The sequence below is a fragment of the Pelophylax lessonae genome, assembly GCF_965119305.1.
Source record: "Pelophylax lessonae genome assembly, chromosome: 11".
Taxonomy (NCBI): Eukaryota; Metazoa; Chordata; class Amphibia; order Anura; family Ranidae; genus Pelophylax; species Pelophylax lessonae.
In genome coordinates this window covers 2,802,980-2,820,846 of record NC_138778.1, presented here as the reverse complement: position 1 = coordinate 2,820,846, position 17,867 = coordinate 2,802,980, and the positions used below count along the sequence as shown (strand labels likewise).

The 17,867-nt window shown below is 48.1% G+C and overlaps 1 protein-coding gene across 6 annotated transcripts in view; it reads left to right on the top strand.

Moving 5' to 3' along the window:
- PIK3R6 (phosphoinositide-3-kinase regulatory subunit 6) overlaps positions 1–17,501 on the top strand; it is a 114,096-nt gene extending 96,595 nt beyond the window's left edge. For all 6 annotated transcript variants that reach the window (XM_082271463.1, XM_082271461.1, XM_082271464.1 and 3 more), the window contains 9 exons: positions 2,058–2,157; positions 3,518–3,631; positions 6,229–6,339; positions 7,280–7,370; positions 11,328–11,398; positions 11,848–11,938; positions 14,476–14,540; positions 15,451–15,563; positions 16,762–17,501. In XM_082271463.1, coding sequence (XP_082127589.1) covers positions 2,058–2,157; positions 3,518–3,631; positions 6,229–6,339; positions 7,280–7,370; positions 11,328–11,398; positions 11,848–11,938; positions 14,476–14,540; positions 15,451–15,563; positions 16,762–16,918 — 913 coding nt within the window. In that variant the 3' untranslated portion in view covers positions 16,919–17,501. The remainder of the gene's footprint in view (positions 1–2,057; positions 2,158–3,517; positions 3,632–6,228; positions 6,340–7,279; positions 7,371–11,327; positions 11,399–11,847; positions 11,939–14,475; positions 14,541–15,450; positions 15,564–16,761) is intronic.
- The last annotated feature ends 366 nt before the right edge of the window (positions 17,502–17,867 follow it).

Sequence of the window (17,867 nt, the reverse complement as noted above, 5' to 3'; positions counted from 1 at the left end):
GCCCCTAGGGACACACACAGCCCCTCCCTCTCAAATAAAGTTAACCCCTTCACTACCAGTGTATTTTTACAGTAACAGTGCATATGTATAGCACTTATTACTGTAGAAATGTCACTGGTAACCCCAAAAGTGTCACAAATGTCAGTCAAGGGTCCGATCTGTCCGCCGCAATGTCGCAGTACCGCAAAAAAAATCGCAGATCGCCGCCATTACGCGTTAAAAAAAAAACAACAAAAATGACAAAAATCTTTCCCTTTGTTAGTAAACGCAATAACTTTTGCGCAAACCAATCAAAATACGCTTTTTGCGATTTTTTTTACCAAACATATGTAGCATAAAACAAATTGGCCGAAAATATTAAAAAATTTTGATTTTTACATTTTTTTTGGGGGGAATTTCATATAAAAAAAGGGAAAAATATTGCTATTTTTGCAAAATTTACGCTCTTTTTTTGTTTATAGCGCGTGATCAAAAAATCGCACAGGTGATCAAATACCGCCAAAAGAAAGCTCTGTTTGTGGGAAAAAAAGGACACCAAATTCGTTTAGGTACAGCGTCGCACGACCGCGCAATTGTCCGTTAAAGTCACGCAGTGCCGAATCGCAAAATACCCTCTGGTCGTTTAGCAGCCAAATCCTCCGGGGCTTAAGTGGTTAATGACACCCCAAGCCCATTTTTAACTGCAAAGCGCTACGCACATCACATTTTTCTACTACATCTAGACCACATCTACAAATGAATGCCCCACCCCCTAATAAAATACTCCACCCAAAGGCAAAAAAAATGGTCCCTATAAATTTTTTGAGAATGTTGCCAACTATGGACCAGTGGGTGCTGCAAGTGAACAGAGAGGTTCAGGATCTGTAGGAGGAGTTCTGTCATCCTCTCTGCTGCCGACTGCTGAAATATAAGGTGTGGATGGAGATGAGGGGGGGTGCCACAGCTGCAGAAGATGTGCGGGGGCCACATGAAATGGCCTGGAGGGCCAGATTCAGCCCACAGGCCTTCTGTTTGACACATGTGCCTTAGAGGATTGTTTTTTACTTTCAGTTTGTGTGGATACAAATCATCCTGAGAGGGCAGCAACGACACAGCCATTGCCTCTCTGGCCTTTATGCAACATTTGAGCGCAGGAGTCATTTACTTGTCTTTATTTCACCTTAGAGCAGAGGTGTCAAACTCAATTTCAACGCGGGCCGCATCAGTATTATGGTCGCCCTTAGAGGGCCAGGTCAATCTGTAGCCCACAACTATCAGACGTCAAGAGCCCCCCCCTTACATCACAGTGCATCGCCTTTACCATGTGCTGCTGTTGGGAAGAAGCAAGCTGGAGGCAGAGCTGGGAAGCAGCAACTGCAGGGTCTGGAGGAGGGCTCGGAGTCAGCTAAATGCTGAGACCAGTGGAGGCGGAGAGGAGGGGGTGCTACGGATGCACAGAGGGGTGCAGGATCTGTAGGAGGAGTTGTGTCCTCCTCTCTGCTGCCAACTGAGTTGGGGGGGGGGGGTTCCTCTCTAGAGCTGCAGGAGGAAGCACAGGATTTGCCAGAGGAGTTTGGTCCTCTCTGCTGCCATCTGCTGAGACAAGGTGGGGGCAGAGATGAGGGAGATGCAGCAGCTGCAGGAGAGGTGCAAGGGCCACATGAAATGCCCTGGGGGGCCGCATTCCGCTCACGGGCCTTGTGTTTGACACCTGTGCCTTAGACGATTAAGACAGTGTAAAAAAAAAAAAAAAATACTTTACTTTTAACTGCTTGTATTTGTTGCCATCTTGTGTTCATAAATGGTAATGCACACTCAGACAGTTTTGTAATAGGAGTCTAAAGAGTTGAGTTTCAGTTGATGATCATTTTTTTTTGTTTGCACTAAAATTGTATTGTTTTAGGATAGTTTTTTGGGGTCTACCCCCCCCCCCCATTTGATATAGATGTAAAAAGCAGAGGTCCTCATTCACTATGTTACTGTTCTGTTTTTGTTCTATTAATAAACTGCTCTTGTCTTCTCATATTGCATAGATCTAGATTGGATAAATAGGATCTCTGTATTTGTTTGCCCTCTAGGAAGAGAGAAGCCAGGAGGCCCCACCGGACCCTTAAGGCCAATCTTCAGTTTTATTGTATCCCCGTCCACGGAGAACAGTCCGATTCCTTGCCTGATTTGGTAAGATTTCCGGTTTGTATCTTCTATTAATCCTAACTAACTATACTTTGCACATCCGTGTTTCTCAACCTTTTTCCAGTCAGGGCGCCCTTAAAAAGTATCTTTAGTCTTGAGGCACCCCAGTTAAGTCTTGGTTCACATTACTGAGTGTCGGGGAACAGGTGCAATATCGAATTTATTACTTTTTTTCACTTACCCATACCGAAAACGCACTGTATTTTCTAATGCATGGGGGTACCAGAATGAATTAATGACTCTTCAGCAGAAGCACAGGGGTGTCATTAATTCATTCCAGTACCCCCATGCATTAGAAAATACAGTGCGTTTTTGGTATGGGTAAGTAAAAAAAAAGAAATAAAGTCGTTGGGGACTAGAGCCGGTTCACACCAGAACAAGGTGTGGGATAGGCACGCCCCGGCCCCATGCGATCTGAATGCGGGTAGCAGTGCATTGTTACAGAACCCCAAATGCAGATCACAAATGCAGTGTGTTTGAAGGCACCAACTTGCATGGTACTGTAGTACCTTGCGGTTTGGTCCGGCTTTGTTTTGTTTTTTTGCATGCACTACATTTTCTGTGTTCCAGTGCAATTTGCAGCCCATTCAAATGAATAGGCTGCAAAATCACATTGCACATTCCCCTCTCTGCTAACCTCTGCACCCCAATCCCACACTGCTCACCTTTGGACCCCAATCCCCCTGCTAATCTCTGTATGCCAAACCCCCCTCTCTGCTCACTTCTGTACCCCAAACCTCACCCTCCCCTGCTTACCTCCACACCCCCCCCCCCGCTTACCTTTGTACCCCAACACTGCCTGTTTGCACAACTTTTTGTATCCCTCTCTCTGCACTAACCTCTGACAACTAACTTTCCTGTTGATTCCCTTCTGCGCCCTACTTTCCTTTCAGCAGAACCTCAGGGCAGAGCCGATCTTCCATCACAGTCTACGAAGCTTTGGGCGATGCTGCCAGAATGGGGAGGGGGTGCTGGCTGCAGCTCAGTATGCCTCTAGTAGGATGTATGGGGCAAATACCCCTTCCGATCCCTGCATACTCACAGACATAGCCTTGCACTTACACCGGGCACTGTCCTGTAGGGGGAGGTGGAGAGCCTCCCTCTTCTACTTCTCTTTACTGCAGTCTTCAACCCTTTTTCAAGCAGGATGCCGCGGCACCTCTAAAGACCTCAGGTAGAACCCCATGGTGCCGCGGCACCCCAGTTGAGAAAGGCTGTTGTGCATTATCATCACCCATTCTACTCTTTCTACATAACGAATGCAAAGCTGATGTGTCTGTTACTACTTGACATCGCAATGACGAATTCTCTTTCTGATAAAAAGACAATCTGCTCTTCATTTCAGGAGGAAGCCCCAAGTGAGTCGCATGAACTGAGCAGGTACCTGGGTCAGGTGGACCCGTGGTATGACCGCAACATCAACACTCTCTGCAACAGGATCTCCAAGCTGGCAATGATGGTTAGTAGACCGGGACTAGCAAGCTATTTCTGTCATCCCCTAGTGCACATAACAGTGTGTTGTCCATTACTGACAATCAGATTCCAGCAATCACTTTTTTAGCCACTTAAGCCCCGGAAGATTTTACCCCCTTCCTGACCAGGGCCTATTTTGCGATTCGGCACTGCGTGACTTTAAACAGACAATTGCGTGGTCGTGCGACGCTGTACCCAAACAAATTTGACGTCCTTTTTTTCCCACAAACAGAGCTTTCTTTTAGTGGTATTTGATCACCTGTGCGATTTTTGGATCAAGCGCTATAAACAAAAAAAGAGCGACAATTTTGCAAAAATAACAATATTTTTCACATTTTTTTATATGAAATTCCCCCCCCAAAAAAAATGTAAAAATCAAAATTTTTTAACATTTTGGGCCAATTTGTTTAATGCTACATATGTTTGGTAAAAAAAAAAAAATCGCAAAAAGCGTATTTTAATTGGTTTGCGCAAAAGTTATCGCGTTTACTAACAAAGGGAAAGATTTTTGTAATTTTTGTTGTTTTTTTTTTTTTTAACGCATAATGACGGCGATCTGCGATTTTTGACTTTTTGACCCTTGACTGACATTTTTGACAGTTTTGGGGTACCAGTGACATTGTAATCAGGGCTATACATATGCACTGTTACTGTAAAATTACACTGGCAGTGAAGGGGTTAACTTTTTTGAGAGGGAGGGGTTAAGTGTGTCCTAGGGGCGTGCTTCTAACTTTGATTGGCTGTGGCTTGAGGTGTATGAACAGTGATCAACGGTCCTACATAGTAGAACCGTATGATTACCATTCTTACACAGGGGAGAATGACAGGCGGCTTGTTTACATTAGCCGCCTGCCTATCTCCCTCTGCACCGACGATCGCCGAGTGACCGGCGGACATCGGGTCCGCCGGTCACACGCGCGGGGGGGGGTCCGTGACCACTCGGGAGCGCGCCTCCGGGGGCGCGCGCTTGCTCCCTAGACCCTCACAGGCTAGCGACGTAGATCTACGTTACTCTGCCTGTGAGGGGCTGACTGCCGCAGTAAATAGTCGTGCGGCGGTCGGCAAGTGGCTAGAGCAGGTTAGAAAATTGATTTTTAATATTGGCTTCCATAGGCAAGCAATGTTATCTAATTGTATCTTATTGATTTCAACAGGAATAGATTCTGCAGTGCTTCAGATAGGACCTTAAACAACCTAAAAATTCCCAAAGTAGAGGATCTTACATATTACACAACAAAGTAAGATCAGCCAGATGTGATCTGCTCTCAGGATCGGTTCACACGCAGTATGCATTCCTGTGTGATTCACATGCAATCCGGGTGCACTGCGATTTCAGCCCATTCATTTGAATAGGCTGCAATCGCGTTGGACCGCAACAAAAGTAGTGCATGCACTACTTTAAAGGAGAAGTATAAAAGAAAAAAACACATTTATATTCACCTAGGTGGATGCAGCATTAATCCGATTCTGCCCCTGTCCTCTGCCTCCTCTGTAGTGAGAACTGAGCGATCAAACACTGCTAATCACCCTGTTCTCCCCCTCTTGCAAAGACAAAGACTCTCCTCTATGGGAGATCGGATGCAAACAGACCGCCTGTCCATTTTCATCCAATCCGATCCTCCAGACGGATGGAAAATAGGTTTTCCACTCGTCTGTATTTTACGGACAGGATCGGATCGGAGAGCAGCGGGTGTCAGCGGTGAAAAGTTATCACGTCTACAAACTACAGGAAAGATTTATGTAATTTTTATTTATTTATTTTTTTTACCAGTAATGGCGGCGATCTGCGATTTTTAGCGGGACTGCGACAGATTGGACCCCTAACTGACATTTTTTAAACTTTTGGGAGGACCAGTGACATTACTTCAGTAATCAGTGCTATATATATGCACTGTCACTGTAATAATGACACTGGCAGGGAAGGGGTTAACACCAGGGGTGGTCAAAGGGTTAAATATATGCCTCGGGGGGAGTGTTTTCTAACTGTGGGGGGGATGGGCTTATGGAATCAACACAGGGACCTCTGTTCCTATATAGGAGGAGCTCTGTGTTCATTCCTGTTTGCAACAGCCGACCACCGTTCTGTCTCCACGGGGGAGCGATCGCGGTGCCCGGTGGCAATTGTGACCCCCTGGCCCCACATATCAGCTACCCTGGGGGTGAATAGGCACGCCCCATGATCGCTCCTGCAAAGCGATGTACGATGTTCGCTGGAACCTGCCACCGTATATCTGCAGCGGCTGGTCAGCAAGTGGTTAATAAAGGACATCAAACAAAGTTTGTTTGCATTTACATGGCTTTGTTTTGTGAATGAGTTGGGGTATTGTGTGCCCCTTTACTTATTAACAGGGGGGGGGCAGTATTTCAGGGCCCCTTATTGGTAAAGGGGGCCTCCAGATTCCAATGGGCCCCCACTAACACCATGCCAGGGTTGTTGGGAAGAGGCCCTTGTCCTCATCAGCACTGAACCAAGAAACCTGAGCAGAATGGCTGTGTCCCCCATATGTATTTCCAGGATAGACCCCCCAAGTCTGACTGCAGTTTACCTCTACTGCCCAATAATTCCAGACACATTCTTTGCAGCCTGTATGCCCGGCCAGAGACGCCGCATCGGATCCTTTCATCCTGGATGTCGCCTCGTACTACCTGAGGTTTGGGCTGCAGCCGGTGTACTTTCAAATTTACAATGTAAAGGTTAGTACCGCATACCCCCCAAAACTGTCTGCTGCACTTTTTTTTGTTCGGTGATCCTAAAAAGTTCCATAAGCCAGTTGTATAAATTTGTATGGTCAAAGTTGTCTCTGGAAACAGCTGAAAGTTTCTTCATAGGATCAGAAATAGCTTTAAAGTGGTTGTAATCTCTTCCATATACCCATTGATGTGACTGGCCTCAGAGATGAAAGAAATCCTTCTTCATAAGTTGTACCTGTTTATCTGCAGGAGTCTCCTACATCCATTCACCGTGCAGAATTTACACGGAATCTTTCAGCTCTGAAAAGCAGGGGGTGGGGAGCTGAAGTTACATCAGTACGTCGCCACACCCCAGATGACGTCTGCTTATGACGAAACACTACACTAAAAACATGCACTGTTACTGTAATAATGACACTGGCAGGGAAGGGGTTAACCCGGTGGGTGATCAATGGGTTAAATGTGAGCCTAGGGGAGTGATTCTAACTGTGGGGGGGGCGTGGCTTGTGAAATGACCATAGAGACATGTGATCCTATATAGAAGGATCACATGAGCTCTGTGATCATTCCAGGGAGAAGAACGGTCAGCTGTGTTTACAACATCCGACCGTCCTTCTCTCTCAGCGGGGAACGATCGTGGGTGTCAGGTGGCAATCGGAGCTGCCTGACCCGTGCATCGGAGTCCCCACTGCTGAGTGGGGGCGGGAGCGCGCCAACGCCCCTTAGCTTCCCGCGCGTGACTTTGCGCAGGAGAGCCACCCTGCCGCAGTATATGGGGAAGCGGTTCATTTGCAGGGATTTCCTCTCACTTCCTGTTCTGGGTATGGGACACAGATGGCAGAAAGATATTCTGACAGGGGTCATAACCCTCTCTTGCTCTATCCAAAATTTAAAAAAAAAAGTTTTGCCTAGAGTTCTACTTTAATATCCGATGTTCTTTCAGATCCACTTCAGAGACCTGACGCTGGAGCCGGTGGAGGAGGTCTTCCTGACCGAGCTGAAGGTGGAAATCCAGGACTGCGCCTTTACTAAATGTAAGTGATGCCATACTGTGAGAAAGCTGGTGATGTCACTGCTACTTTTACAAGGTAGTGTCTGGGTTTGCCAGCTACTTGGTGCACACATTATAGATTTATATCCTATGTGGATGTAAGAATTCAGTCCTGGGATCCCTCATACTACTCTCCTCACACACAGTGGGGGGGGGGGGGGGATGATATATTAAAACTGGAGGGTGCAATATTTGGTGCAGCTCTGTATGGTAACCAATCAGCTTCTTCAATTAACCACTTCTGGACCGGAAGATTTTCCCCCTTAACCACTTGCTGACCGCCGCACGACTATTTACATCAGTGGTCAGCCCCTCACAGGCAGGGCTACGTCGCTAGCCTGTGAGGGTCTAGGGAGCGAGTGCGCGCCGCCGGAGGCGCACTCCCGCTCCCGCGTGGTCACGGACCCCCCCGCGGGCGTGTGAGCGGTGGACCCGATGTCCGCCGGTCACTCGGCGATCGTCGGGTGCAGAGGGAGAAAGGCAGGAGGCTAATGTAAACAAGCCACCTCTCATTCTCCCCTGTGTATGAAGGATGATCATACGGTTCTACTATGTAGGACCGTTGATCACTGTTCATACATCTGAAGCCACAGCCAATCACAGTTAGAATCACGCCCCTAGGGACACACACAGCCCCTCCCTCTCACAAAAAGTTAACCCCTTCACTGCCAGTGTCATTTTACAGTAACAGTGCATATGTATAGCACTGATTACTGTAGTAATGTCACTGGTAACCCCAAAAGTGTCAAAAACGTCAGTCAGGGGTCCGATCTGTCCGCCGCAATGTCGCAGTACCGCAAAAAAAAAAATCGCAGATCGCCGCCATTACGCGTTAAAAAATAAAAAAACAACAACGACAAAAATCTTTTCCTTTGTTAGTAAACGCAATAACTTTTGCGCAAACCAATCAAAATACGCTTTTTGTGATTTTTTTTAACAAACATATGGTAAAAAAAAAAAATTGGCCCAAAATGTTAAAACATTTTGATTTTTACTTTTTTTTGGGGGGGAATTTCATATAAAAAAATGTGAAAAATATTGTTATTTTTGCAAAATTGTCGCTCTTTTTTTGTTTATAGCGCAAAAAATAAAAATCGCACAGGTGATCAAATACCACCAAAAGAAAGCTCTGTTTGTGGGAAAAAAAGGACGTCGAACTCGTTTAGGTACAGCTTCGCACGACCGCACAATTGTCCGTTAAAGTCACGCAGTGCCGAATCGCAAAATAGGCCCTGGTCAGGAAGGGGGTAAAATCTTCCGGGGCTTAAGTGGTTAATGACCAGGCCATGTTTTGCGATTCTACACTGCGTTACTTTAACAGACAATTGTGCGGTCGTGCGACGCTGTACTCAAACTGAAATTGATGTCCTTTTTTCCCCACAAACAGAGCTTTCTTTTGGTGATATTTGATCACCTCTGCGATTTTTATTTTTTGCGCTATAAACAAAAAAAGTGCGTAAATTCTGAAAAAAAAATTTTTTTTTTTTACTTTCTGCTATATAACATTCTCGAAAAAAAAATGATTAAATTAAAAATAATAAATTATTTTCATAATTTTAGGCAAATTTGTATTCTGCTATATATTTTTGGTAAAAAAAAAAAGAAAAATCGCAATAAGTATATTTTAAAAGGTTTGCGCAAAAGTTATTGTGTCTACAAACTAAGATAAAGATTTATGACATTTTTTTTTACTAGTAATGGCGGCGATCTGCGATTTTTAGTGGGACTGCGACATTGCGGCGGACAGATCGGACCCCTAACTGACATTTTTTACACTTTTGGGGGGACCAGTGACATTACTACAGTAATCAGTGCTAAAAATATGCACTGTCACTGTACTAATGACACTGGCAGGAAAGGGGTTAACACCAGGGGCGATCAAAGGGTTAAATGTGTCCCTAGGGGGTGTTTTCTAACTGTGTGGGGGATGGGCTTCTTGGCTCAGCACAGGGACCTGTGTTCCTAAATAGGAGGAGCACTGTGATGATAACTGACATACAAAGGTCTGCTGTGTTTACCGCTGTTCTGTCTTCCCAGGGAGCGATCCTGGGTTCCCGGCAGCAATGACAGCCGCCGCCCCCGCAGATCAGCTTCCCCTGACCCGAATTGCTGCACGTCTCCCATGCTCGCTCCCGAGGAGGGACGGATGGTTACGGTGATTCGCTCAGCCGAGCCAGCCTGTCGCAGTATATCTGCAGAGGGCGTCAGCAAGTGGTGAAGCTTTGACAATAAGGCCTCATTCAGACAGACAAACTGCGGCTGCGATACGCTTGCTCAGCGGGGGATCAGCGGATCCGCACTGAGCAGGCAGATGACAGGTCTGTGTCTGATTCCGCTTAACCAAAGTGGACTCGGACACAGACCGCTCTCTCCTCTATGGGTGGCTGGATATAAACGGACCGCCTGTCAGTTTACACCCAACTGCCATCCAATCTGATCTGCTGGATGGATGGGGAAACCCATCCCCACCCATCTTTTTCTGGAGGCTCAGATTGGGTTGGATGTAGGCGGGTGTAAATGGACAAATTACACCACCCGCTCCATAGAAAAGAATGGAGGTTTCTGATTGGGTCCACATGTGGGCAGCACAGTGGTTAGCACCTTTCCCCAGCAGCAAAAGGGTCGCTGGTTCAAATCCCAACCATGACACGACCTGCCTGGAGTTTGCATGTTTTCCCTGTGCCTGCTTAGCTTTCCTCCGGGTACTCCGGTTTCCTCCCACACTCCAAAGACATGCTGGGAGGTTAATTGGCTCCGGTCTATATTGGCCCTTATATGTGTATGTAGGAATGTGAGTGAGGCCCCTTTCACATGGGCACACCGCCCGACGGAGTCTGTTCTGCCCACCGGGGGATCGATCCACCGATCCCCCACTGAGCAGGCAGATGACAGCTTTGTCTCCACTCTGTGTGCAGAGACAGAGCTGTCAGATCCCCGCTGTCCTCTATGGGGGAATCGGATGAGAACAGATCGCCTGTCTGTTCTCATCCGATCCGATCCTCCAGACGGCTGAAAAATAGGGTTTCCATCCGGATTTCACGGACAGGATTGGATAGCAGCGGGTGTCAGCGAAGATGTCTCTGCTGACATCTGCTGCCCCATAAGGATGCATGGAGGATCCGATCAGGTCCACCTGGAAAAACTGACAGGTGGATCGGATCGCCCGTGTGAAAGGGGCCTTAGGGATATTAGATTGTAAGCTCCTTGAGGGCAGGGACTGATGTGAATGTACAATGTATATGTAAAGCGCTGTGTGAATTGGTGGCGCTATACAAGTACCTGAAATAAATAAATAAAATAACAGGGAAATCTGATTGGAACGTCTTTGTAAAAGGGGCCTAAAACCTGGAAGTGGATTGGTTACTATCAGGGCTGCTGTTAGAAATGGCAGGGCCCCCCCCCCCCCCCCCAAGAAAAAATTAAAGATATATTTAGCTAAAATTCCAACAAAATCACTATTATCAGACACAAATATAACATAACTCGCATAATTCCTGCTAAATCTAAAAAAAAAAACTATGTTAAATAAAAATGAAGATGAGAAAAATATACAGGCTGGGCAGTTGGAGCTCAGAGATCAGAGAGACAGAGAGAGAGAAACAAAGTTACAAATAAACTCCTGAGCAGAGATAACATTAGAGCCAGTGCTGGGAGGGGGGCCCACACAAGGGAGGGGATTATTGAGGGACAACTGTCTCTTTCTCAGCAGATAAAAGCTGATAGCAGGGAGAGGGACAGATCAGATTCAGGTGCTGGAGGAAGATTTCTGTATTTGTTGTCCATCACTAATCCCCCTCTCTGTGTGGGTCCCCCTGTGTGCTCGGGCCCCCTACAAGAGGGCTGATGGTCCCCCCCTATCAGCGGCCCTGGTTACCATGCAGAGCTGCCCCAGATTCTGTGTGCTCCAGTTTTAGTTCTAATATAAACTTTCTTTATTTAGTGAACACAATAACCAGGAAGAAGACGGTGGTGGATTTTCGCGGTGCTGGGATCCAAGTTCACTATAAAAAGGTAAAAAAACTTTGATCAGCAGAAAGTTGAGAATGACACAAATAATAATGAAGTCTTCTCCTCACTGTGCGTGCCGACGCAGATCAGCTTCCCCTGTGGGGAATGGGCACGCTGGTCGGCAAGCGGTTAAAGAAAAAAAATAAACCCCCATCATTCTAGTGTGATGAATAGGCAGGTGACTCGGGAGCAGTGGTGTCGCCCTGCAGGCATAAAGTGGGGCGGGGCTGTGTGAATCATGAGACTGGCTGAACAGAACTACAAATATTGTGGCAGGAAGGAAAGTCACGTGTTCTATAAATCTGAGGCATCTGGGGTGTGCGATCTCAGGAACTAGAGTGCTGCTGGGCCCTGTAGCAGGAAGACGGTTTGCCATGACCATCGTATGGATGACAGATCTGTGTATGGGGAGATTGTATCGGGGTCTATAAAATGTAACGCTTTTGTTGCAGGCTTTGGCCAGTAATCGGGGGAAGGACGCCTCCATGGTGCTCAGAACTGCTGGAGCCGTTATCAAAGCCATACCCAATAAAGACACTGAAGGTGAGACTTCTTCCACACACATAGACCACACAGACCACACAGATCACACAGACCACACAGACCACACAGACCACACAGGCCACACACCTCGACCACACAGGCCACACAGGCCACACAGACCACATAGACCACACAGACCACACAGGCCACACAGGCCACACACCTCGACCACACAGACCACACAGGCCACACAGGCCACACAGACCACACAGATCACACAGACCACACAGGCCACACAGGCCACACACCTCGACCACACAGACCACACAGACCACATAGACCACACAGACCACACAGACCACATAGATCACACAGGCCACACAGACCACACAGACCACATAGACCACACAGACCACACAGGCCACACAGACCACACAGATCACACAGGCCACACAGACCACACAGACCACATAGACCACACAGACCACACAGACCACATAGATCACACAGGCCACACAGACCACACAGACCACATAGACCACACAGACCACACAGACCACACAGACCACATTGATCACACAGACCACACAGGCCACACAGGCCACACACCTCGACCACACAGATCACACAGACCACATAGACCACACACAGACCACACAGGCCACACAGACCACATAGATCACACAGACCACACAGACCACATAGATCACACAGATCACACAGATCACACAGGCCACACAGACCACACAGGCCACACAGATCACACAGACCACACAGGCCACACAGGCCACACACCTCGACCACACAGACCACACAGACCACATAGACCACACAGACCACACAGGCCACACAGACCACATTGATCACACAGGCCACACAGACCACACAGACCACATAGACCACACAGACCACACAGACCACATAGATCACACAGGCCACACAGACCACACAGACCACATAGACCACACAGACCACACAGACCACATAGATCACACAGGCCACACAGACCACACAGACCACATAGACCACACAGACCACACAGGCCACACAGACCACATTGATCACACAGACCACACAGGCCACACAGGCCACACAGGCCACACACCTCGACCACACAGATCACACAGACCACATAGACCACACACAGACCACACAGGCCACACAGACCACATAGATCACACAGACCACACAGACCACATAGATCACACAGATCACACAGATCACACAGGCCACACAGACCACACAGGCCACACAGGCCACACACCTCGACCACACAGATCACACAGACCACATAGACCACACACAGACCACACAGGCCACACAGACCACATAGATCACACAGACCACACAGACCACATAGATCACACAGATCACACAGATCACACAGGCCACACAGACCACACAGGCCACACAGGCCACACAGACCACACAGATCACACAGACCACACAGGCCACACAGGCCACACACCTCGACCACACAGACCACACAGACCACATAGACCACACAGACCACACAGGCCACACAGGCCACACAGACCACACAGACCACATAGATCACACAGACCACACAGACCACATAGATCACACAGATCACACAGATCACACAGGCCACACAGGCCACACAGACCACACAGGCCACACAGGCCACACAGACCACACAGGCCACACAGACCACATAGATCACACAGACCACATAGACCACATAGACCACATAGACCACACAGGCCACACAGACCACACAGACCACACAGGCCACACAGGCCACACAGACCACATAGATCACACAGACCACATAGATCACACAGACCACATAGACCACACAGACCACACAGACCACATAGATCACACAGATCACACAGATCACACAGGCCACACAGGCCACACAGGCCACACAGACCACACAGGCCACACAGACCACATAGATCACACAGACCACATAGATCACACAGACCACATAGATCACACAGACCACACAGACCACACAGATCACACAGACCACACAGACCACCCAGACCACACAGACCACCCAGACCACCCAGACCACCCAGACCACACAGACCACACAGATCACACAGACCACACAGACCACCCAGACCACACAGACCACCCAGACCACACAGACCACCCAGACCACCCAGACCACACAGACCACACAGACCACACAGACCACACAGACCACACAGACCACATAGACCACACAGACCACACAGACCACACAGACCACACAGACCACACAGACCACCCAGACCACCCAGACCACACAAACCACACAGACCACACAGACCACACAGACCACATAGACCACACAGACCACACAGACCACACAGACCACACAGACCACACAGACCACCCAGACCACACAGACCACACAGGCCACACAGGCCACATAGGCCACATTTGATGTAGGACATACACAGTCCATGTAGGACATACACAGTCCATGTAGGACATACACAGTCCGTGTAGGACATACACAGTCCGTGTAGGACATACACAGTCCATGTAGGACATACACAGTCTATGTAGGGGGGCGTGGTGGAAATTTACCCCTGAGCCCCAAAACAGCAAAACAAGCCAATAACGCTTCTTTCTTGCAGACCTGGTCTGTCTGAACATCTGCACTGATGAGCCAATGAAATCCTCCTCTGGACGATCAAGTTTAGTAAGTAGAACTCCAAGATAGGGCTGTATCCTTTTATTTCTCATAATACAGTATGTGATTTATAGCTGAACTCCAGGCAAACCCAGATATTACCTTGTAAAAGTGGTGGTGACGTCATCACTGTGCAGTATGTAGCCTGTGCAGAGAGCAGGACCCGCCCACTACAGGCTGCCTGCAGAAAATTACAGGAGGGGACAATGACAAGACCAGTCTCTCTGCAAAAGGAGAGAGAGCAGAGCTGTGGGAGGGGCCCAGCAGGCTCCACCTACTACAAAAAACTACAGGAGGAGGCGGAGACAAGACCAGTCACCCTGCACTAGGAGAGAAGAGTATCAGTGGGCGGTCTTTATTACAGGAAGTCTCACACTGGATGACTGCACAGATCTGGATGAAATACACAAATCACCCCGAGATTCTGGAAGAAGACACACGATGAAAGGAATCGGATGGTATTTGCTGATCTGGGAGTTCAGCTTTGAAGGGAATATATGACAAATGTATAATAAACACTTTCCTATAACTCACATACACATCTATGTAATAAAAAAAGTTAAAAGATTTCTAAACTTTATTAAATCATCTACATCCATTTGCATATTATCATTTATGCAGCAGCTGAAATCAGGCTGGCAGTGGGAGTGTCCTCACTAGAAATAATAGTAATAACAGTAGGGTGAGCGCTGTGCTGCACTTTGATGTCTGAGCTCTCCTTTCTCTCTGTAATGCTGACATTATGAAACCACAAATAACCGAATCAGTCACGCTGGTCGTGTCGTTTACCAATCCTAGAATTTCGGTTGTAAGAAGAATTCATTTTCAGATTTGGGCAGCTTGAGACTTAATTTTTCTGAATGTGATGGTTGGTGATGTCATCTAGCTGGGGTCATGATGTCACGGTTCTCTCTAGCAGGGTATCAGCGAGGGGCTGAAGGTGTCCAGTGTACAGATGAGGAGCCTGGAGCTGAGGACTCTGAGCCTTCAGATGGACAAGGACAGCCGAAGGACTTACACCAACGTCTCCAGGTGAGAGGAAATACTGCGAATATAAGAACTTTCCACCTCGTATCTGTCACGTGTGATCTAAGTATGGGCCAAATTGGCCATGGCATGTGTATGACCCTCATAGCTGCCTTGTTAGGCCTTCCGTGGGTGGGCAGTAAATTGGCAGCTTTTTATTGGGGGGGGGGGGGCTTTGCCAGCAATGAACACAATAATGAGCACATAGGGACAGGCTGGTGAGGTTTAAATATGGTGCCTACTTTGCCGGCGCCAATCTCAGGGTCAGGGTGCTTGTGCCAAAACTGGTTCACCAACAACTGTCAACAGGGGTTAAGAAAGTGCAGTTGGTTTTGCACAGAGCAGCCCTGATCCTCCTCTTCCCGGGTCCCTCTTTGCTGCTCCTGGCCCCTCCCTCCTGTCCTGTGCCCCCACAGCAAGCAGCTTCCTATGGGGGCACTTGAGCTTAGCTGCAGCTCCGTGTGTCAATTCAGACAAGAAGCTGCCGTTAGGCCCCGCCCCTCTCTCCTGATTGGCTTACTGACTTTGATTGACAGCAGCGGCAGCCAATGGTGCCGCTGCTCTGTCCCAGCCAATCAGGAGGGAGAGTCCCGGGCGGCCAAGAGACTCCTGGACATCGCTGGACAGAGATGGGGCTCAGACAAGTATTAGGGGGCTGCTACACCCAGAAGGCTTTTTTAATGCATAAAATTCACCTTCTGCCTTTACAACCACTTTAAAGTGGAGTTCCAGCCTTTTCACTCACCTGTCCAATGGTCCAGCGATGCGGCCGCCCGAAGCCTCGATCCTCTCCCTCTGGTCTCGGCGGCGTCGGCATCACTGCTGTGGGCACCCTGCTGTGACAGTTTGCGGCTTCACAGCCGGGTACCCACTGCGCATGCGCGAGTCGCGCTGCGAGTCTTGATTGGCCGGCAATCTTCTGGGACCTCTGACATGTCCCAGAAGATTGCAGGGAGGGAGGGGGAGAGGAGAACTTCCGTTCAGGGCGCCGTGGCGCTCCGAGCGGAAGTGGGAGTGGGTACCAGTCAAAACTAGGTACCCGCTCCCCCCCAAAAAAAAATGACATGCCAAATGTGGCATGTCAGGGGGTTAGAATACCGAAAGCGGAAGTTCCACTTTTGGGTGGAACTCCGCTTTAAGTGGTTAAAAATGTAATTTCCTATTATAAGTGTCCTAAAAAATGTTTTTTTTTTTTTTTTTGCAGCTTTGAGGTCACCCCCTGCCAGGAGCCTGGATACAGCTTACAGAAGATGAGGGCATCCCGTTGTCAGGGGGACGGAAAGGAAGATGGCGGTCTGAGCCAATATATGACCAAATCTCTGCTGCTCCCAATAAATACATTTGCCGGCATTATCCAATGATGTCCAGAGAACGATGGCCGACCAAACTAATGGACCATCGATGACTCCACTTACATCATCTCTTGGTTCATGAACCCAGAATAATGAGTCTTTCCTCTGAAAGAGATATTCTGATTGTGGGCGGAGTTGTGTGTTATTCATGGTCTATGTAGAACTCTCGAGGACCTCCATGGCGAGTTCTGCTTTCCATCTATTTCCTCCCACCTCGAGGTGTTCCCCCGATTGCACCATGCCTGCTATACATTGAATAGGGAGTGCAGCTGAGATAGCGGGAGCTCCTGGTGTCCAGATCCGGGAACTCTCCAGAGCAATCCCCGGGAGATATCAGAATCCATCAAGTGGCTATAATCTCCGGCATCAACCAAAAGCTCAACTATCCGATCCAGGCTGAGAGACTCCTTAAACTGACATGTATGAGGAGCGGTGCAAACAATCTCATGTCTGTACTCAATATATACACTGGAGCCAAACTCACATCGAACGTTTGTACATCTGAGCTTTACACACCATGGCCGTACCTGTACAAGTCCACAGAAGAAGGAAGCTGGCTACACTCCCAAGTATTCAAATGCTGACAATCTTTATTGCAAAGAGTCTGGGGCCTCTTCAACTGACGTGTTTAACCCACAGACATGGCATAACCATTGATCCAAAGTGAACAGAGAGCGCCCGCCTAGGCCTTATGATGAATTTACTCACAACCTCAGGACTGATCATTGGTCCGGACCACGTGAACAGAGAGTTCCCACCTGGGACTTTCAATGACACGTTTACCCATAAACAAGGGCCTACCCATGATCCAAAGTGAACAGAGAGTGCCCACCTAGGTCTTCTGATGAATTTACCTACAACCTCAGGACTGATCATTGGTCTGGACTAGGGCTGCAACTAACGATTAATTTGTCTGTCGACTAATCTAACGATTATTTTTATTTTATTTTTTGGGCTT